Source organism: Lontra canadensis, unplaced genomic scaffold, assembly GCF_010015895.1.
Source record: "Lontra canadensis isolate GAN:19392208 unplaced genomic scaffold, GSC_riverotter_1.0 scaffold97, whole genome shotgun sequence".
Lineage (NCBI taxonomy): Eukaryota > Metazoa > Chordata > Mammalia > Carnivora > Mustelidae > Lontra > Lontra canadensis.
In genome coordinates, this window is record NW_022631091.1 from 2,729,115 (window position 1) to 2,752,430 (window position 23,316).

General features: G+C 39.7%; 1 protein-coding gene across 7 annotated transcripts in view; it reads left to right on the forward strand.

Annotated features, from left to right (window-relative positions):
* Positions 1–3,965: 3,965 nt before the first annotated feature.
* The window catches only part of QKI (QKI, KH domain containing RNA binding), a 154,274-nt gene continuing 134,923 nt past the window's right edge, over positions 3,966–23,316 (forward strand). For 3 of the 7 annotated variants that reach the window (XM_032837176.1, XM_032837180.1, XM_032837179.1), the window contains exon 1: positions 3,966–4,228. In XM_032837176.1, coding sequence (XP_032693067.1) covers positions 4,087–4,228 — 142 coding nt within the window. In that variant the 5' untranslated portion in view covers positions 3,966–4,086. The remainder of the gene's footprint in view (positions 4,229–23,316) is intronic. The other 4 variants (XM_032837174.1, XM_032837177.1, XM_032837175.1 and 1 more) reach the window with 3 other exon arrangements.

Genomic DNA, 23,316 nt, shown 5'->3' on the forward strand with positions numbered 1-23,316 from the left:
CAGGAGTGTGAGAGAGACAAGGAAGGGGTATGGTGGGTAGCATGGTTGTCTCCAGAGGCATCTCCTCGAATGGACCCGGTTCTGCCTGTGTGGGACCAATTGCTTATTACTCTGAAGCGCCAACTATCTCTCCTCTGAAGTCTGGGTATTCACATCTACCCAAAATGTTTGCTGGAAGGATCAAAAGAATATAGATAAGCGGTTTGCACAGTTTCTGGTGAAGAACTACTTAATACTTTTTTGAACATATTTTTAATGAGTGCCTACATGTACTGCTCTGTTCCAGGTGTTGGGAATGCCACATAGAACAAAATAAAGCCCTTGCTCTTCTGGAGTTTACATTGTAGGGGGAGGGGAGAGGCAAATTTTCCCATAGAACATGTCTGGTAGAAATAAATGTTATAAAAAGAATTAAAACGGTGGGAGTGGAAGCAGATAGAATATAGAGGGAGCGTATGTGTACTTGGCATGTGTTATACAGGATGGTAAGGGGAACCTTCTCTGATAAGACCTGAGAAAGCGTGGGAGGCAGGCTTACAGATGCGAGAGGAATGCTCTGCAAAGGGAGGATACACCAGGTGCAAAATCCTGGAGCGGAAAGCATGCCTGGCCTGTTTAAAGATGGGAAGGGGTTCTGGAGGGAGAGCTCAGTGTGCTGGGGGAAGAGAAGAAATAAGGGCTGTGAGGCAGCAGGGTCCAGATCATGTGGGGTCTTGAAGGACTTCATAAGGTCTTTGGGTTTTTCATCTGAGAGGAGAAACACAGAAGAACTGTGAGCAGAGAAGTGATCTATGTATATCTGAAAAGGCAATACATAGGAGCTATTATAAATGCTATAGCCACATGAGATTTAATACGTGGGACATGAATATTGATTATTCTTTAACTCTGATCTGGTTTACCAGAAGATGGCTTACCAGAAGAATCAGGTGAGCCATATGAAATTGCAATTTCTATCCATCAACAATGGTGGAACATCATTAAAAGTTTCAACCTGACTTACTGGATAGGGTTAGTAAAGGGGTTTAGAACATAGGCTTTAGGATAAAATGTAAGTGGAAGTGAATCCCTGATCCAGGACTCATGAGCTTGGCAAACGTCACTTAACCTCTTTCTCCTTGTGTTTTCCCTTACATAAAACAGGGATAATAGCACACATAAATTACAAGGTTGCCTTGAAAATTAAATGAGATATACATGTAAAGGATTTAGCACAGGCCTGGGAGCTTACTAAATAAGGAAACTGATTAAGAAGGGGGAATGAAATCTTTTACACTATCAAATTACTTGAATAGCTTAGTCCTCTTTAAAATACCTATCATTTTGCTACATACTGAAGTAGCATAGGCTAGTTTCTTTTTTTTTTTTTAAAAGATTTCATTTATTTACTTGACAGAGAGAGATCACAAGTAGAGAGAGAGAGAGGGAAGCAGGCTCCCTGCTGAGCAGAGAGCCCCACGTGGGACTCGATCCCAGAACCCTGGGATCATGACCTGAGTTGAAGGCAGCGGCTTAACCCACTGAGTCACCCAGGCGCCCCCATAGGTTAGTTTCTAAAGAGGCAACAGGTTTATTTTTAATCAAAATACTCGTTTCCTGAATTTACAAAATTCTTCCTTTAAATTGATAATTGAGTAGGCGAATATTCTATGGCAATGGAAGTAGGAGAACTTAAAATATTTTAGAGTTAAATATTTTCAATTTCAACTTTGTCTGCAGGGCAATTCCATTTCCTCTACCAAAGTAGCTTAAATTTAGAAACAATGTTCCTTAAATGAACAGGACAGAAGCTACTTGCTACTCAGAGAGTGTTTGTTTGAAATTCAGCTAGTTTCAATACAACTCAAACTTAAGTGTTCCTCAGAATTTGTATGAAGTTAAAATTTTACCAAAAACCCCCCATGTAAGTTCTTCCCAGTTAAAACAGAGTAGACATGATTAACAGATTTCAGCCACTGTAGCTCTCACCACGGTCAGTTTGATGTTAGATTTCGTCTACATTAATTGAACAGGTCATAATAGGCTTGCAGAAGAATGTAGATGCAGATTTTGCGACTGACATTCTATAAACTAAAGAGAACTACACTGTTGCAGTTCAGAAATCTTTCCCAAACAAACCTAAATATTTGAAATCCATCATACCACAAGGAAAACCCTCCTGCCCACTGTATCATTTTTTACAAGTGGGCAAATGTGAATGTTGACTTCCAGCTTTCGAACTAGGTACATGATCTTATTTATTGCGGCTGCATTTCAAAACCGCATGCTGATGCCATCACGGAGTGCAACATCATCCCCCTTTCACGTCTTCCTCCGTATTTCGTACAGCTTGGAGCCTGCTCCGAACTGCAGCCTAGTCTTAGAATAACGGACGCTGCACCACGGCAGACCCTGTCCCTAGAGGCGCGCCCCACCACTGGGCCAGGTACTGCACAGGTAGTGGCGATGCCGTCGGAGCGACGAGGGGCGCCCACGCGGAACCCACAGCGCGTCAGGCTCCTTCCCGCGGCGGTGGCTCTCGAGGCCGGAGGACCGCGGGGACGCCGGCGGGGGGGGGGGGGTCGTCGTGCGGTGCCACCAACGACAGAGCAGTAATCTGAGCCCCCCGAAAACGCGTCCTATAGGGGAGAACTCGACACCAGGGAGCGAAGACTCCGCAGCTTCTAGCCGCCACACCGCCATTTGGGGGGTCCGACGGCCAGGCCGTTCCACCCCTCCCCCTACGGCGCGCCCCCGCACCAGCCCGCGCCCAGGCCCCGGCCCGCCCCACGCAGGCGCGTGGCAGGCCCTGCCCCTCCCCCTTCGCTCGCGGGGCCCCGGTAGGGGCGGAGCGACCCTCGGAAGGGGCGTGGCCGCCGGACTCGACGCGCGCACGCGCTCTCAGGCCTTACGGCTACGTGTCGGGCCACGTGATGCCCGCCCCGAAAGTCCCCCGTGAAGCAACAGGACGTTAAAAAAAATTCTTTTCTTTGGGGTGGGGGGGTGAGAACGGACGAGAGGGTTTTTTAAAAAAAAAAACTATAGTAACGCAGGAGAGGCCGTGCGGTGGCGAGCGCAGCCCTGGCGCGGCCCGCTGGCAATCCCTCTCACCTAACGCCACAGCCCGACCGCGCCCGCCAGACGAGCCGGCCCGGCGGCGGGGAGCGCGAAGCGGCGCGGCCCTCGCCCCCGCCCCAGTCGAAAGCACCGCCACCCGGCGCCCTCCCCCACCCGGCCGTCGACCCCCTCTACCCGGCCGTCGACCCCGCACCCGTTCCTCCCGCCACTGTCGCCCGCCTCGGCGGAGACCCCAGCCCGGCGCCCAGGCCGGGCTCGCCGTGCGCCGCCTCCATCACGCACCCCGCCGGAGGGAGACGTCGCGGCGGCGGCGGCCGCGGCGGCGCCCGGGCCGGGGGCTGCGGGGGGCGGCGGCGGGAGGAGGAGCGCGCCGGCCGGGCCCCGCTAACGGCCGCCCTGCGCGGCCCCGCCCGCCGCCCGCCCCCGGCCCTCCCCGCGCCGCCGCCCCTCCCCCCGCGCCGCCGCCGCCGCTGGCAGCGCCGCCTGAACTGAGGCGAACTCCGCCGCCAAGTGAGTGAGGAGGAGGAGGAGGAGGAGGCGAGGAGGAGGAGGAAGAGGAGGAGCGGAGTCAGAGCGCGGCGGCAGCGGCAGAGGCGGCCGCGGCGGGGACCAGCCCAGAGAGACCCCGAGCCCGCGGCAGAAGCGGCGGCGGCGGCTGAGCGGGCGCGACCAGCCGAGCGAGCGGCGGCGGCCCGGCTACTCCTCGTCCGGCGCCGAGCGGCCCGCGCCCGCACTCGGCCCGCGGAGACCCGCCTCCCGCCCGCCGGCCTCGTGAGGGACGCGCCGAGCCGGCGGCCGAGGAGCGGCGGCGGGCCGGGAGCGCGTCGGGCCGCGGGAGGAAAGTGCCTGCGGGGGCGGGGAGAGCGCGGCGAGCGCGCGGTCCGGCCGCCCCGGCGCCCGGCGCGGGAGCGGAGCGGAGCGGGACGCCGAGTCCCGAGCGGCCGGCGGCCGGGGCTCCCCGCCCCTCCCTCCTCTCCGGCGGCGGCGGCGGCGGCGGCGGCGGGCGGAGTGAGCTGCGGAGCCTGGAATATGGTCGGGGAAATGGAAACGAAGGAGAAGCCGAAGCCCACCCCAGATTACCTGATGCAGCTGATGAACGACAAGAAGCTCATGAGCAGCCTGCCCAACTTCTGCGGGATCTTCAACCACCTCGAGCGGCTGCTGGACGAAGGTGAGTCGCCTCGTCGGCCCCTCGCGGCCCGCGCCCGGGCGGCGGCCCCTCTTCCCGGGACCCGACGCCCGCCAGCGTGTTGGGAGGGCGGGAAGGTCGCGGCCGGCGGGGACCGTGCGCTCGGGGACGGAGAGGCCCGGGCGGGGCGCATGGAGGCGGCGCCGAGGCCGGGCTCGCGGGGCGCGGCGGCGGGCGGGTCGGGGCCGCGGGCGCTGGCGGGACGCGCCGGCGGGACGCTCGCCCCCCCCCCCCCGCCCCCGAGACCCCGGACCCGAGACCCCGGGCCTCGCGCGGCCGGCGCCCAAGTTGGTGCGCCGGGGAAGGCTGCAGGGCGAGCCCTCTCGCGTCCCCGGCTTCCAGCCGCGCCTGCGAGCACCGCGACGGCCGGGAGCTTCGCGGGCCTGCCCGAGAGGATCCCGGCCTCGCCCGCCCCGCGCCCCGCGGGCGCCTGAAGGACATCGGCCCCGGGGCGCTCCCGGAGGGGTCTCTCCCAGAGGACGCCGCTGGTTCCCAAAGTGGAGGATCCAGCGGGGCTTTTGCTTTTTTGGAGTTTGTGCAGCTCGCAGACGCTGGAGGGGAGTAGCGTGGGGCTTGGTAATTTAAAGGAATTCCATAGGAGAGCGAAAGTGGTGCTGATTTAGCCGAAGGCGAGGACACAATGACAGCAGAAAGCACTTTTTGTCCTTTTGTTTGGGGAAGCGAGAACTGTTCGGGAGTTTAACTCCACTTTGGGCGGGGGGGGTGTGAATACGAAATACCGCGAGGACGAATGTAAACGTAGTCCCGACTGGGAGAGAACTTCGGCGGAGAGCTGGTGCCCGAGGACGCCGCTGCCTGCCTTTGCAGCGCAGGAGACGAAGACGTGTGCAAGGGCGAGAATGAAAGCCAGTAAAAGTTTCAAAAACGCTTCGTTGGTGGGGAGCTGAGGGTTGCGAAGAATGACAAGAAGATGAATTTTGGCCAACTCCGGAATTTCTTTAACAAGTTCTGGTGGCGTGGCTCTGGATTATTGAATTCTAGGAGCTGTGCATTTCTGCGAACGCCTGGAGAGGGAAAAATGACCAACAAAAAAGTCTGTTTTGAAAATCGAGTAGCCAGGAGTTTTCTCTTGGAAGCGATACCGGAGGACTTAAAAGGAAGCTGAAAACTGTCTTACAGAATTGACCAGTGGATTTTAGATTTTTCACAGGAATTTCGAAATCTTTCCTATAGAACTAGGGATAAGGTATCTGAAGCATAGAGAGTTGGAATGTCACTAAAGAACAAAAGACTGGAAATGTCTCGTGATTAAAGATGGTTAAAGAAGAATCCCAGGAGTTTTTGTTGTCCAGAAAGTCATAGAAACAACTTTAAAAGTACGAAATTGTTAGGTATTACTGCGTCCTGGCTTTTGCTTACATATGTTAAACATAACAGCAGTAACCCTTACTGGAATGTGCTTTTTCCACTGTTGAAACAGCAAATCTGTTTATTTCATATTGCTCCAGAAAAAACTTGAGCTGTCCCTTTAAGGGGTTCTGCTTTTTCTATTTGTGTTGGCATTTGAAAGATTGTGGAGGCAGAAAACTTTCTGGAATGTCAAAAAAAAAAAAAAATTGCTGGGACTCTTAAATTGAGTATTTCCAAATGTGAGCGCTAAGGGGCGCCAGGTATTTTTTTTTTAAACGTGAGAAATGTTTGGAGCAAAATGTGTATAACGTACTCAATAATCGGATCTGTATTAAATTTAGTTGAAATTTAAATCACAATAAATCATTTTGTGTGTCATTTTGTGGAGTTATATTTATAATACATAATGTATTTGCAAACACTGAGAACACATTCTTTAAAATTATAGAAACAATTTTACATTTCAAAAATGATATGCTTTTTCTGCCTTGGGATATTTTGGTAAAATTAAAAGTTTTAGTAGTATTTCTACGAATTTCTTTCAAGGTTTTTTTTAAGTACAGTTATTTAGAAGAAATCTTTCATAGACATTAAAATGAAAATGGTCTCACAGTATTTAGGGTTAAAGTTGCCTTCTTTAAATTAAAATGTTGAGTTTAATCAAATGACATAGGAGATTATAAAAAAATTGGAAGTATTTTCTCTTTATGCGTATTTTGTTTAAAAACATACATAATTTGAGTTTCTCTGATTAGTTCTGAAAGGCTTCTCACTTCACTTTTATGTTGATCTAAAATCTCTAAATGATAATTTGGAGTTGTTCTCTGTTAAAGTTTCTAATGTTGGCTTCAGTAATTTGTAATCTTCCAAGTCTAGAATTTCACTTATGTCATTATCTCTTAACAAAGGTTTTTTGTTGATTCCTCTGTAGTTGGAAATTATAACCATCTGCATTTTAAAACTTGGAGATCACTAGCTGAGGATGATACATTCTAAATGATTTTTTTTCTTTTATTGTGGTTTACTCCATCCCTTATCTTGGTCTATCTTGAATTTTAGCCTTTTCAACTCTCCAGCCTAAGTAAAGATTGCTTCTTTGTGGTAGCTGGGATGTTTAAAATGGACAGCATAATGACTAGGAAGTTTTTTTTTTTTTTTTTTTTTTTTAATCAGACCAGTACAAACACACAGGAAAAGGGGCTATTCCTTACTGTGGAATAAGCTGCTTCCTCTAATTGTTAGACTTATTATAAACTTAATTTAACTTAAGAAAAATACGTTTTTTGAAATGCATCGCTTTTTTGGGGGCCAGATTTTATTCTGAAAATTTGGCAACTTGCTTTGCCCCTTTGTGGCCTGTCATTGTCCAAAACAAATTAATCATGACTTCTTTTTGTGATTAGGAATTACATTTTTCCTCTTCCATATGATTGGTGGAAAAATTTCTTCAATTTAGGTAAAGCTGTAAGTTTTATGTTGATAATTAAACCAAGTTAAGGTACTGGACTTAGAGTAGATGTATTATCTCATAATTAGAAATTTTGAATGATTATTTCAGGATCCTATTAAATATTTTTTAGAGTAGATTTCAGAAAATTTGCTTGTCTGAGAACTTTTATTTGGCTAGTTACAAATTTGGGATTTACGTGTGCTCTATTTTCTTAGTTGATTAAAACTTGAATGCTTTAGTTTGAGCATTTTAATTCCATGCCAAGTTAATCTTTAGCCTATATTTTGACTATGGACTTTCTTTTTGGTTTTTGGATTTATTTTTTTGTCTGGGGTAGGGAGGAGGTGTAGGAATTGTCAGACTTTCCTCTAAGTGTCTTCACAGTGCTTTTAAGTTGTTAGTGCTTTCTGGGTTGAACCACTCACATAAAGGGAGTAATTTCAGTTGTTTTTAATACTTTAAGAATCTTTTGTTGGAGATAGTAGATGATTACACATAAAACTGGGGTTTTAAAGTCTTAAACTGTTTTCTGGAGAGAAGTTTCCAAACTGAAAACTGGGACCATCCATGGGAAAGAGCAGTTACCACAAGTTTTTAATTTAAAAAAAAAAAACAAACTTCCTTTGTCATGAAAATGAAAGTCATGCAACAACAGTACTTGAATGCAAAATCTGTTTTTATAAAGTATTGCAATTGGAATTGAGAAGGCCAGAAATGAAATTAGTTAGACTAAAAATTCCAGATGGGGGGAAGGGAAGAACTAGGGATTTTAAAATCAGGTTTTGAGTTTTCATTTTTTAGGCAGAGGGAGGTTAAAGCTGCTATGGGAAAATTAAAAATGCATGGTATGTATTATAAGTAAGGCTAGCCTAAATCTTTTGTAAGTATTTGAAAAATTAGTGTGTGGTTCAGAAAAAGTGAGCAAACATGTTAAAGACTACATTCTGCATTTCTTTATTTGAAAATGCATTTTCATTTTCTCATGGTCTTTTGGGGGGGTTAATAAATTTCCTTTCTGACCTCAGTTTTATCTCCCTCCTTTAAAAATGTGGGCAAAAAAATATTTTAAATGAAAACTTGCTTCACTTGTTAACATTTTTCCGTATTAATGTTTATTTCCGTTTATTCATTCAATATTGAAAATATTTTATGCCTTTGGTTTTCTTAAACTTCAAAATTTTTTTGCAGAGGAGAAACCTTGTCTACAGAAAACTTTGTTTCAAAAATTAATATGGTTATTTGTTGGTATTAAGAGAACTTGCTATATGAGTTTATTAAAATTTTAATGTTTTTTTCTGGAGCATTGTTGACAGTAATCAGTCTCTTTAACAAACAGATTTTATTTACTTAAGTTGAAGTAATTAATCTCTTCTTTAGGAAGAAAAATTTTGCAGTTGTACAGTAGTCCTTTGAGTTAATAGTGATGAGAGAAGGACGTGGTATTTATAATTAGTTGTCCTTCCATTATTTTTCTTCTCACCCAGGGGGTGTGACCAGCTCTGTAAGGTAATAATGGAAATAACTTGTATCCTAGGTCATTTATCCAACATTCATTCTGTACTTCTGAAGCTTAACTCCCTTTAGGCAGAATATATATTCAGAATACATGTACATTCAGTGAGGCAGAAGGTGATTCTTTTTTCTTAACTTTATTCAATTTACATGTTTCGTAGTAAAGGCTGTACTCCCAAGGATAAAATGTAATTGAATTAATAGAAATAGGTCTCTTTGCTAATCGCACTTGCTTGTGTGTTTGTATGAGCACCTTTTCTTAAGTGGCTTTGAGAATATAAAGTGAAAAGTTAATTTGGGTTTTTAATGTTTTGTACACATTATATATCTGTTATTATCCCCTCACTTGTCACTGTCCTGAAGCTGATTGGAAAGTGCCTCAGTTTTTCATAAGAAAAAAATGGTGTTTTGTTTACTTTTTTTTTTTTTTTTTTAAAGATTTTATCCATTTATTTGACAGAGATCACAGGTAGGCAGAGAGGCAGGCAGAGAGAGAGAGAGAGGAGGAAGCAGGCTCCCTGCAGGCAGAGAGCCCGATGTGGGGCTTGATCCCAGGACCCTGAGATCATGACCTGAGCTGAAAGCAGAGGCTTTAACCCACTGAGCCACCCAGGCGCCCGTTTTGTTTACTTTTTAAAGGAACTAGATTTCTGTGACAAAAGACAAGTATGCTCTCCCCCAACCCCCAGCACACACAAACCCACACACTGTCTTTATTGGGCACCTTTTTTACCTGCACTTTTCTGAAGCCGATATAGATATGTAAGCTTTTTGTTTTGTTTTTTTTACCTTTTTGGCCTTTAAGAGAATTAAACCAGTGTGGTCATAGGAACAGCTTTTTAAAAAATCTGACTGAAACATCTTTTAATTTACTTGAGAAATTTATTACAGTTAATGCAATTTGATTTATGATGGTGCAGTTATAAGTAAAACTTGTCTTTGTTGGAGATGGAAAATGCTGTGCCTTTTTTCAGTTTTATTCGTTTGATAACTTGAGTGACAGAGTCCATTGAACAACTTTCTGCCATTGGTATGTCAGATACTATGAAGATATCCACGGATCTATTTTAGGGCCAAGGGGTCAGGATAGTGAAAGAGCCTGTGCCAAGAAGTCAGAATTATATTATGTACCAATTTTTTATTTTTGTGATGGACAGGACTTCATAATTTTTTCTGATCCCCCCACCTCTGTGTTTTTTTTGTTTTTTTTTTTTTTTTTTTTGGACGTCAAGATACTGTGTTTTTCCCTTCATGGGCACTGTTAGGGAATGCTTATACCCCTTTTAAAAACTAGCATTTCAGTTTTGGGGCCCAAAATAGCTGGCTTTTTTTTTCTTTTTTTTCATGTAATAGGAAGCAAACATGGCATTAAACTTTTCTTAGTGAATGCATTTTGTTTTGTTTGACTGTGTTATGAAAATTCACTGTAAATATAATCCATTGTGTGTTAAGTATTAACATCTGTGTAGTTATCATCATACTTCATGTTGTAATACTATCTCTTCTTGTGTTTGCCTTATTAGAATTAGTTCCTTGAAAGTGCCCACCTCATTCCCTGGTACACTAACTCTCAGATGTTTGGTGAATTAATAAATAGGTTGACATTGTTACCCTCTTGATTTCTATTTATTTAAAGTATGGGATTAAGCCAATTATGTAATAATTGGTGATAGTTTTGGGCAATTAGAATAAAGGTATGTGTATTTTTTTAATGATATTTTTTAGAGATCTTAAAATATTACTTGCAGTGCCTGTTCTCAAGAAGCTTTTATCGTCATTTTACTTCAGTACCTTTGGTGTGACTGAGAATTAGAAAGGTAAAATTGCTTTACTTGGGCAGTAGTTTTCAGCCAGTCCTTATACAAAGTTTATCTATCAATCATACCTATCAATTGGTAAGCAGAGAGAAGCTGTCAGTGCTTATCGCAGCTCTTAAAAGTTTTGGTGTTTATGGAATTATGTAGGTAAACCTTTTCCCTAGTCAGTTACCTATAAAAGTCAACATGTAGCTGATAGGTAGGTCTTGTACTCTGTGAAACACAGTATATGGGAAAGATTCCAGGTCCCCGAGTGCTGCTTTGATGTGTTCAGGATAAATAAGGACTATTTAAGTGGTTTTAGTTTAGAAGAAAGCAGAGCATAAACTTATGCGGCACTTACAGTTATTTAACACAAATAGTAATTTTTTAAACACAGGTGTTTCTTTAAGCTAATTTGTAAGTGCCTTTACTTAGAAGACTGATAATCTAAGTTTTCAGCTGATTTAACTCTCTTAAAAGCAGTCTACTCTACTGCTTTAGCCCTAACAGTGTTGTAAAGTAAATCAGTCATGAATTTTTAACAAATATATAACTTGTAGAAGATAAGTGATTTGTCCAAAATTCTTGTAATTAACAAGCAAATGATTGTACTTACTGGTTCATTTTTTCAGTTTCTTGAAGCAGCCGCTCTAGTTTGAAATTCCAGCAGTCCTATCAAGTCTAGCAAAATAAACATTTTATGTTCATAATGTTGCCTTGTATAGTGATTCTAACCTAATGTTTTATTAAACTGAATTTTGCAACTTGTGAAATGAATCAATTTATTCTAATATTTCTATCACATTTATGATAAAGCATGATATGTCAGTTTGGGTGCTTTTTCAAGGGTGCTGAGGTGTCAGAAAAAAATATCAAAATGTAGTTAAATCCATAAAGTGGTCCCACGTATATGACCATGGTAATAAGGAAAGGGCTTGTGTGTGCACACATGTGTAGGCACAGATGTATATAGAGGGAGACATGCAGTGAATGTGCGTGGCCCTAAATCCTTCAAATTGGGTGCTAGGGCCGGTGAAGTTTTAGAACCAGGATGATTTTTGAAGTAATGAAATACCTGCTTGGCCCCAGGATTGAAATGATTGTGTATTAATAGTGGAAAAGGATCTAATTAGCAGGTCCTAAGTAAACACCTTGGTTTTGGCTTTCATGCAGGACAAGTTGTAAAGATTGGGTCAGTTACAGATTGTTGGAAACTTTGGGCTTTTAAGCTAATTTAAGAGTTTGAAATCTATAGGAAAGTCTAATAAAAAATATGTAACATGTATATATGGTTACTACATTTAAGAGTATTAGGAAAGTACTGGTAAAAAGCAAAGTTTTATGAAAGTCTGAAATTTTTATTTTCCTTAATTGTTAGTGTCATAATACGGGCACTCGGAGTGGTTTTACAAAAAGTATTTGAGGAGGTGTGTATATGAAAAGAAACCAGAAAAAAATGGAAAACGTTTCTTGGATGCAATTTAGTGTAGGGAAAACAATAATAATATCAAAAGATCATGGAATTTCAGAGCTGCGAGGGACCTGGGAGTAAATGGAAATCGTCATACTATAGGTGCAGAAACTGAGGTCTAGAGATTGGGACTTGTCCACATCATAAGGCAAGGTAGTGTCAGAGTTGGAGGAGACCCTCAGTTCTACCTTCTGATCTTTTTGGTGAATGTGTCACTGCATAAGTGGAAGTGGAGAAGAAAAACCCAGACTAGTTCCACGTGTTAAAAAGTTGGCCGTGTTGCCTTAGGTAGTGAACACGAAGAGGAAAAAAATAAATGGGAGTAGTGTTAATTCTGTGGTATGTTGGACTTGGGCAAATACTGGTCAAATTCTTGGAGCTACATTTTTGTGATAGTTAAGAGGCTAGAATTGAGAAAGAAAAGGTATTTGGAGGATTTCAGCTCATTCACTTAAACTTTTTATTTATTTTTTTTTTAAGATTTTATTTACTTATTTGAGAAAGAGCATAGAGTGAGAGGGAGAAGTAGATTTCCTGCTGAGCAGAAAGCCCAGTGCAGGACTCAATCTCAGGCTCCTGAGATCATGACCTGAGCCAAAAGCAGACCCTTAACCCACTAAGCCGCCCAGGCACCCTTACTTAAAGTTGTTAATAACAATAGGATAGAGTCTTAACTCTTTAAAAGGTACAAACCCACTGTGTATTTAGTATTACTGCTGGTATTATTATTGCTGATATTATTATTAATGCAGTTACTATTTTTAAAAACCACTCAAGAGGAAATCTAGCCTTTCTGACTGGAAGATTGATTGACTGATGGATTGATTTGACAGACAGGTCACAAGTAGGCAGGGCGGCAGGCGGGGGCTGGGTGGGGGAGGGAAGCAGGCTCCCTGCTGAGCAGAGAGTCCGATGCGGGGCTCCATCCCAGAACCCTGGGACCATGACCCGAGCTGAAGGCAGAGGCTTTAATCCACTGAGCTACCCAGGCGCCCCTGGAAGATTTAATATAAAGGTTTACTGTTGCTCGGTGACTCAAGTCAGGAATGTACACTTGGTTCGCTTTTACGTTAGCACAGAGTGGTTAATAGCAGAAGTAGCAGCTCTGAAGAGTGACTGTCTGGAGGTGGATGATGATGAACGGAAATGGGGGCTGCCCTAGGTAGCCGCTGCGTTCCATTCCTGATAGCCACATCTGGAGTATCAGCTGATTCTACAAGTATATTTGAAGAGAAGTATTATTACATGGTAGGTAAATAAACTTTCTAAGAAATAAAATTTCACACCAAAGCCAAATAAAAGGTATTTGGAAATTAACTGTATCTAATTCTTACCATTGTTGCTGCTACCATCATTGTTGCAGGGGTGTTCTAGTTGTTAGGACAGGTCTTCAGGTGTTGACTGTGTAGTAAGCGTGTGTGTGTATACATGTATGAATGTGTGAGCCAGCAGAAAGATAAAAATTAACTTGTGTTTCTGTCCATATACTAATGAGACCATGTTGCAAGTAGTAAGAATTCTTTAGTAGACCTGAGATTTAATCATGAGTTTGCAGTTAACTAGTTTGGTGATCTTGGACAAGATACCTAACCTCTCTGAACCTCGTATTCTTCATATGTAAATGGAATTATTAACTACCCTGCTGACTTCAAATTAAAATATTTGGAGGCTGGAAGGTACTAAATGCAAAAGAATTTCTCAGACTGTAAGGTAGCATCATCTATTATCTGTCAATATTTTTAGGTTGTTTTTGATAGGATGGACATTGAAATAAGCAAGGCAGCTTGTAGAGAATCTAAGAAGAAAAGAAAAAACAAAGGTAATTTATCCACATGAGTATCCACTAGTTTTTATGTTCATGAAAATCACTCACTAGCATTTTGGTAGTCAGGAAGTCATTTTGAGAGAATTAGAATCTGACTTGGTATTACTAGATGGTAGGATTTAATGAGGTGAATGGGAGAGTAGAGGATGTTCCATGAGAAGAGAAAGTGCTATAGTGTCAAAACGGTGGTGATGGGAGATTGAAAGATTTTCGGAAAGTGTGTTTAAACTCAATTAGTTGGAATGGCAAATGCGTGCGAAGGAGAGCTATGAGCAGAGCCAGCAGCCTAGGTCTGGGCTCTGCCATGGTGGGCCTTGAATGCCAGGATGAACGGCATACATTTTATTACGAGCTTTGTAAGGCACCAGTGGAAGGCTTGGATTATTTTGGGGTATCATAATGAACACTCTGAGGGAAGACTAAGAATGTAGACTGGGGGTCTGAGGAAGTAGACATTGGAGGTATTGTGAACAGTTAAGGTAAATGGTTAGGTAACTTTTAAATACTTCAAAATTTTAAAATATTTTCTCAAAATATTGAATAAAAATATATCTTGAGCTTTATAGATTTAGGTTTAAACTCTTTAGAGTTTTTAAACAAATGTTTTTTAACTAAAAATAAACATATACAAAAATTTTTTCCTTACCCTTAAGTTCATTCTTAAATTAATCCTGAGGTATGAAGAACATGTGGGGCTCATTTGTATAGCTGTCAACCAAAATTTTGGTTACTTAGAATTAAGCTTATATGTAAATTAAAGAGAATGGAAGAAACTCTTTGGTTTAGGGGAATCTTAGAAGTTCTTGAATTGGTTTGAGTTCAAGGAAGTTTTGTCCAAACCTCACTCATTTGGTATTGTTGAATCTAGGTGTCTTATCAAGTACAAAGATTTTTGAGAACTTCATTATTTTCATCATCTATTTTGCTTTGTTTTTATTTAATTGTATTTTTATGTTGATTATTTTAGGTAAATTAGAGATATCTTGACCTTCCATCTCTATATGTTCATGTATCTCTTGAAACACTAGCATTTTCCGATATAGCAGCATCACACTGAACAAAATAGATCAGTCCTATACTTAATGTAATAACCAGTCCATATTCAGGTTTTGTTATCCCCAAAATATTTTTTATAACTGGCCTTCCCAAACCAGAGTCTGACTCATGCATGATCCCACTCATAGAATTTGGTTGTTAGGACTTTATGTCTTTTTAATTTAGAACCATCTTTTTTATGGCACTGCCATAACTTCCTTTATCACTGGAATTGTTCTTTTACGCCCTGTATGTCTAGTACCTGGGAACTTAGGTATAAAGGAGTGAATAGGTTCAAGTACACATGCGTAGGTGATGCTATGCCCTTAATTTTGTGTCATGCTGGGGGCCCACTGGTGAAACTGAGACGGGTATCTGGGTTAGCGTGGTCATAGACTGATTCTCCTGCTATAATTAGGTAAAGCTTGCTTTCACCAGCAGGGAATATATTGTTATTCTGAAAATAGTTACTTTACTGTTGGAAAAGCCAGATAAATGCTTATTCTTAATTAATTATTGGTGGTTCTTGGAGTAAAGCCTTGGTTTGCTAGTTGCCTCAAATACTGACCAATGAAAAGATTTTATTTCTAAGTAGTTGCAAAATCTCTACTGCAAAGTTTTTCTCCTTACGAACTTTTAATAGTAAGAAAGTTCTGTTCCAGCAGATGGAGATATTAGTACACAAAAGACAGTGTTTAGTGATTAAAATTTGTTGAACTCTTTTACAAGAAAGGAAATTTTTTCCTTTAAATTGTAAGAGGAGAGTTGCTCAGGAATATGAGAAATAACAATTATTAAATTCATTATTTAGAAGTGTCATGTAAATTAGTTGTGATATTTCTTTAAAGAGTTTTTTTTTTTGAGAGATCATATGTTAGATGTTGACTATAAAATGTGACTGGATTAGGACATTCCATTAAGTATAGTAATATTCTGAAATACAGTTTCTTCCTTTATAGCATAGTTGTTTGAAGGTTTTTTGTTTGCTTTAGTGCAGGGCTGGGTCAAGTCTGTTGAAAAGTATTCTACTTGTATATTTTCTTTGCAATTCTAAAGTTTTTAACCAGGCAGTTTATTTGTTTACTAATGTAAATCAGGAAAAAAAAAAATCTGTGCCCTAGTTTACTATTACATGTTATATGAAGAGAAAGTTCTTTAGGGGATTTTAGTTTTATTATGGTAATAAAAAATTATCAGCAGTAAAAAGGTAATCCTATCTCACTTTATTATAGTTTATAGCATTCCTTATCAGCTTTTTTTTTTTAAGGTAAATATTACGTATTTTAAAATATAGCTTGCAGTTGTTGAATAAGAAATATTGCTTATTTAAGTTCCTTCTTAGATATGATTTGGAAGTATGCGTTTTTGTTAATAACACATTTAAATTATATTTTCCAACTTGTTATTCTGAGCTTTTTTTTAATTGCTCTATCAGTTGTAAAATATTTTATTTCCTTAATCAATTGAAATTGAACTCAGACATGTTTATATGTAGAAGACCAGGGAAGAGGATATCAACGGTGATACATTCCTTAATAGAACTGATAATAAATCGCATTTTACTTCTTTCTCCCCAGTGTTTTTTTTTTTTTTTTTTTTGTTATTCATAACATAAATTGAATTTATGTAGAGAATTGAAGATGTAAACATTTTCAATTCACCTTTGGCAGTACTGTGTTTTGTGGTCCCTGAGTCCTGGGAAAGGTGGTGTTGAGGGCAGAGAGGTGTCATAGCATATTGTCTTAATGTGAAGTATTGTTTTTCAGGGAAAGTTTTTCCCTGTGGCCAATTTTGTGTATACATTTTAAAAATTGTTTCTCATAATCATTTCAGAGTATATGAAAAGCATAAATTGTAAAATACGTTGTTGTAAGGAATTAAACACATTCATTTTATTTTAACAAGTAGTCTTCTTCTTACAGAAAAGAACTAAAATGTTATCAATTAAGAAGTAAAAATTACCCATAATTCAGTGCTAATCACTTTTAATACTTTGGCACATTCTCTTTTAGACTTTTTTCCCCGTCTCGATTTATGGATAAAACAGAATTGTGACCCTACTCTAGTGCTGTCTGTGTTTAAGTAAATTACATCAGGAGCATGTTCCCCTGCCATTTCATATTCTTTGACAGTATGGTTTTATGTTAACAGGTCATTTTACAGAGGTGTATTATAGTTTACTTAACTATTTTATTCGACCTATCACTTTGTTTTCAGTAAGCTTGTGTGATGAAATATCAGATGTTTCAGAACTTGATTATTTACTGTTTAAAAAGCCTTATGTTACTAAATATTGTAATGGCCCTGTGAATACTAGGCTCTTTTATTTTTGTAATGTAGTTAATTAATTGGAAATCAGCATTTTTATACTGCATTCTGTAGAAAATGATTAATATTATGTGACATTTAATTTTTGAGTAATGTCAGAGTTGCATATTTCACTTATTATTTAATGACATTTATTTGAAATTTTTTATTCTAGTCACAAGTAAATTTGAATGCATACTATGTGTGACATACGAGGTATGCAACAAAGCTTCAAATTCATTCCTTACCTTTCAGGTTGTCTAAGGTAGATAGTATAGAAAGAAAATAATAAGGAAATATAGCCAAGAGAGGTTGAAAGACTGGTGCTAAGATCACGTTAGGCTGGGGAGATTATAGAATGTTTCAGGAAAAGAGGTAAAATTTCAACTTTTACAGGATAGGTAGAATTTTGCAGGATAGGTAGGATTGAAGTGGAGAAGAGGTTAAGGGAATAGTAGCATTAGTAGCACAGGGAACACTGTCCTTGAATGTGAGGACATTCTGAGTAGGAGAAAGAAGTAAATTATTCTCTATCTCTTCCATAGAAAGCTTTAACTTCCTGGAAAAAGATTCTATCCTGTTGATAATAGGAGACCCATTTAAGGCTTTTCTTTTTACATCTTAGTTTTTTTCCCCTTTTATCTGCCTTCATACTTGTTTAGTTATGGATTCTTGATAGATTGCTCTGCTTATTGCATATTTTTAGTCTTTCTGGACTTACTCCTTACCATCCCCCATTCCAGTATTTTGCCTCTTAACTTTTGTTTTAACTTCATTATTTTAACCTGTGCATGCTTGTTTGGCTTTCTATTTTGTTTTACTAGCACCTTTGGATATGCTTGACCTGCTCTTTTTTTTAAGATTTTATTTTTATTTATTTAACAGAGAGAGAGTGATCACAAGTAGGCAGAGAGGTAGGCAGAGAGAGAGGGGGAAGCAGGCTCCTCGCGGAGCAGAGAGCCGGATGGCGGGGCTCAGTCCCAGGACCCTGGGATCCTGACCTGAGCCGAAGGCAGAGGATTAACCCACCGAGCCACCCAGGTGCCCCGACCCGCACTTTATATTATGCCATTCTGTGTGTCTTTTGGTGATTGTGTTGGGTTTAGGTACCCGGAGAAAGGGAGTTTACCTGGACTTAGTGAGTGTGTGATTTATAGAACTGGTGAGTCTAAGCTCTGAACTATAAATGAGTTGCTAGTGTGTCTTGTCCTATATGGATGGCATGGCTGGCTTTTTGCCCTTCATCTTTCTCTCCATTTGCTTTTGCTCTAATGGCTTGAAAGTTCCTAACAATCTTATATTGGGTGGGAGAAATTGAAGATCTGCCATGGCTTGAAAGTTCCTAACAATCTTATATTGGGTGGGAGAAATTGAAGATCTGCCAGTTTAACTCTGAATTGAGGGAGGCTGTAGGGAAAGTGTTTGCAAAGTGTGTTCCATGTAATACTGGTCTCCCTGAGGTAGTCTGAGAATAAAGTAGTCAAGGAAGTGCTGCATGTTCTTTTGTGAATTCACCATGTGGTGACATGTTAAATATCCAGGATGTGCTAAAGGAAGCTAAGTTGGTTTAAATGAGTATTTTCTGAAAATTATTTGGTAAAGGAATGCCTTTTTTCTTTCTTTTCTTTTTGGAACTAGTGTCCTCAGGATACATTATGATAAATATTAGAAAGAGGATTTATAAGGACTGCGGATCCTGGGAAGAAGAGGGTTTAAATAATAGTTGTTTGGGAATCTTAAGTTTTGGATGAGAATATTGTCTCAAGTCAGATCAAAGTACTCTCTGAAAAACATAATTAAATTTCATTTAGTTTGGGATTATTTCAAATTCCATCTAAAGGGAAGCAAGAAAAAGTATCTTTTCTGACTTTATATAATGGCACCAAATGGTTTCAATAGTGAATTTTGTTTAATTGAAAGTATTTGTTATTTAAATAAAAATTTAGACTTGCTATTTTTTAAAAAATAGTTTTCTAAATGAAAGAAAATTAACAAAATTCTGACAACTTAAATGTAGAACTTAAAAATACTTTAAAATAGGTAATGCACAGAGAAATAATGTTCATTGTTTTAATGTATGCTTGGTTTAAGTTGGGAACTAGTGAATTGTCAGGTGAAAGGAATTTTGAACAGAAAAATATTTAACTTTGTTTAATAAATATTGAGATGCAGTGATTTAGTAGTTTGGTAAGATCTGTAAGTCAGTAATTAGATGAGTTTTTTCTGTTTAGATTTTAATCTGAAAGGTATTAGCTCTCTTTTTGTTGTTACAGCAGTTAGCCATATTATAAAATGAACTTTTGATGACATTTATAATGAGCAGTCTTTAAAGAAGGGTAAGTGCAGGGTGGTTGGTAGAATAATAGCATTTCATCTGGAAGGCCCAACAGATTTTTATTAACATTTTTTTTCTAGTTCAAAGGAAAATCTATAATTCAGAGATTTGAAGTTGGAATGGATCTCCGTGATTACAGTTCCATCTTCTCATTATATATGTAAGTGTAGTTCATTTACAAAGGGTATGAAGTTTTACAGATTAGAAACTGCTCGCTTCAGGAATGGTAGTTGATTTTGCTCTTGTGACAGAAATATGTCTGTAAGTGGTATTATTAGCCAGTCAGAGTACCTTTGGGCCTGATCCCCTCTATGGAGAATGATGTTATGACTGATAATTGGTATACTGACTACCTTCCAAAGTGAGTAGTCTTAATTATTTTAAATTTTGTTTCAGTACTTGAAATATCTTCCTAGGGAATTTTTTTGTGTGTGTGTGAGAGAGAGGAGGGGAAAGAGAGAGCATCTTACGCAGGCTCCATGTTCAGTGCAGAGCTGGACACAGGGCTCAGTCTCACAACCCTGAGATCATGACCTGAGCAGAAATCCAGGAGGCCTATGCTTGTCCAGCTGAGCCACCCAGGTGCCCCTCTACCCAGGGTATTTTTAACTTTTCCTGTAAGTATGAATAAAATCAAGCATCTAATGCATACAGTGATACTGTCAATAAACTGATGTTAAAGACAAAAAGGCCCTCCTAGGTTCGTTTTCCAGCCAGTTGACTCTAGGTCTAGATACAATTTAGTGTACATAGCAAAGGAACTTCCACTGTTTGTATTTTTACACAATATTTTAAAGTCATTAGTTAGAATAAGCTCTCCATTACCTCCCTTGTAGATCTAGGTCATTTGCCCTAGAATAACGGGATAAAAGTCTAAGGTAAGGATAAGGGAAAATGAGAAAGCCGCTTAGTGTCTTCTAAATACTCGGTTCAGATTCTCTGTCATTGCTAAGACTTAATATTTAGACTTGTGTTTGGTGATGTCCTATATAGGTTGTTTCATAGGCTAGTGTAAATTTATCTAAATTTTGAAGGGTGATAAGTTTAGGAGAGGTATCTTCAAAAAACATTTATATTGTTGTTTCATGAATCCTGAATCGAAGAAAAATGAAAAGGGGAAGAGGGTAGAGGATAAGTGGATCCTGTACGAGAATGACAGTAATTAGGGACAGTAAAAGTAAGATCTGAGTTAGAAAATCCTAAGTTTGTTTTTAGGTTATAGAAAAATGTATTTATTTTCCTGGGTGGTAAAGGACATGAGAGTCTCTTATTTTTTACATTTCACTTTTATTCAAGGACTAACACCTTTGATTTTCTTATTAAAATGTATTAACTGAATGTCATAAGATATGCCACATGGTACTACAGATGTGCGTCAAGTTTTCCAAATTGGAGTATACAAATTTTTTAGTCACTTTATCAGTGGATGTTTAAAGCATTGGAGCAAGTAGTAATAATTAAAAGGAATTTCAAAGTGAAATCTTTGATTTTGTCAATCAGGAGTCTCTTTGATTGCTAATACAGTTATTTATTGAAGAACAGGTACATATATTCTGACAGTGTAAATCAGAAAAAATGGTATAAATGTGAGCAAAAAAAGGTGTTTGTATCAAATTTTTAGAATGCTACCTATGAAGATATATATATATATATTTTTTTTTTTTAAGATTTTATTCATTCACTTGACAGATCACAAGCAAGCAGAGAGGCAGGCAGAGAGAGAGGGGGAAGCAGGCTCCCTGCTGAGCAGAGAGCCTGATGCGGGGCCTGATCCCAGGACCCCAAGACCATGATCTGAGCCAAAGGCAGAGGCTTAACCCACTGAGCCACCCAGGTGCCCTGAGATACTGTTTTGTATATACGTTTTTATATAACTAAACAGCTGAAGTGAAAGCTTCATTAAGTAACATCTGTGTTACTAACCTGTGGCATAATCTACTGTTTTCCCGTTGTGTCATTTTTTTATTTTAAAGATTTATGTATTTTAGAGAGAGAAAGCATGTGTGCATGAGTAGGCAGGTGGAGGGTCAGGGGGTGAGAGGGAGAGAAAGAGAATCTCAACCAGACTGTTTGCTGAGTAGGGAGCCTGAGGTGGGGCTTGATCTCACAACCCTGAAATCATGACGTGAGCCAAAGTCAAGAGTGGGATGCCTAACCGACTGAGCCACCCAGGCATCCCTGTTCTATGTCATTGAAAAAGTGTTGGTTGTGACTAATACTATAGAATTAATAGGTTATGCCTTGTGTAGTTTTAGCAAAACTGTTTTTGTCTCCTACTGTAACTTAGTTTTCAACAGAATTTTTTTTTTTTTTTTTTTGAAATCTGTCCCTTACCTGGGTGTTGCAGATACAAAAATGAATTAAGGCATGGCCTAGTACTTAAGGAGACATGTACGGAGAGAGAAATGAAATAAGAAACTGCAATATAGTGCTTTAACTGCTGTGGCAGAGGCTGACACAGGTTAAGATGAAAGGGATCACATTTTCTAGCAGGTGGATGAAAATTTCTTGGAGGCTCACGTATTAAATAACCTGATAATTCCTCTGATGATGGGCTTCATTTAATGTGAAATTTAGTTCTCTTCCCCCCTCCCCCGTAAATTCTAAAGTGGTTACTATCAAGTTTACTGAACTATGAGATTTCTGAGTTTTTGGCATAAAAGCCAAATTTGTAAAAGTGAATGTTAATTTTATAGATAATCTTGAAAAAAATCTAAATCTTATAAATGAGTAATACTGTGTTCTTAAATATGTCATGGTGACTAGCTTTAATGACTTTATTTGGGAAATACTATTTCTTTTCTGACTTTATTTTATCTCCAAACCTTATATTGTCACTAATTATGAAGGTAAAGTTAGGTAGAAGGGTTTTATAAGTATAAACATTATTTATCTATAGATCTTAAAATTATCTTTGACCATTGGCTGTTTTCTCAGATAATGAAAGTTAAGTTACAAAGCAAATGATGAACTTTTAAAAAGGATGGATACTTAATTATCTAACACTTAAAAATTATTTTGTCATTTTGCTGAAATTTGGAAATATTCCCTATGTTGATTGATTCACAATAACAGTGAATATAAAAATTCAAATTGGTTGGATTTTATAGAGGACAGTCTTTATAGAATTTAGGTTTTGTGAGTTGCAGAATTGTTACAGTTTCTCTTATGAGTGATACAGGCTACTACATCACGTTGAAGAAGCTAATGTCTGAGTGGACGTGGTGGTTGCCTTAGAATGATTTTGCCGTTAGCAGTGAAAAATGTTTTTCTTATAGTTCTTGTGCAGCAGGCCATGGAGTAAAGCACATTTTTATAATAAAGGTGATGAATTTAATCGCAAACTGGCAGCCAAATGGAAATTGCAGACCTTGATACTGGGAGAAAATTGCCTATAAAGCAACTCTTGAGGGAACAGGCTTTAAATTTATCCACCCATTTCGACATTGAGGAGAACATAGGAATCAGAGGATATTTTGCTGGGCCTGCTTAGTTCAGATGAATGACACTTGAGCATTCTATTTAAGATCTAAAGATGGTTGTTTTAAAGTTGCTTACGCTTTGTACGTCAAAGCCTTAACCACATACATTTTTGTATTTCATTAAATAGCTAAAACATTGCTGATTTTTTTTTATATATATTTCAGCACATGATATGCCTAATGAGTTGAAATCAGTTTACTAAATTTATGGTGCTATGCTGTGTAATTTATGTTTCTGCCATTTGTGTGATGAACTACAGTCTTAAAGGATGCAGAACACTCTGGGTTTATAAGTAACATTCAATTGATAGAAGGTCATGTAAACTATCAGTCTTAACTTTTATATTTAAACAGTTTATATTACAGTATTTAAACACAGTGGTAGAATTTCTATTATGGGAAATCTGGGCTTTGTCAGTTTTTACTCTAGGTGACTAATGCTTGTCATTTCTAAGAATAATGTAACCCTTGATTCAACATACA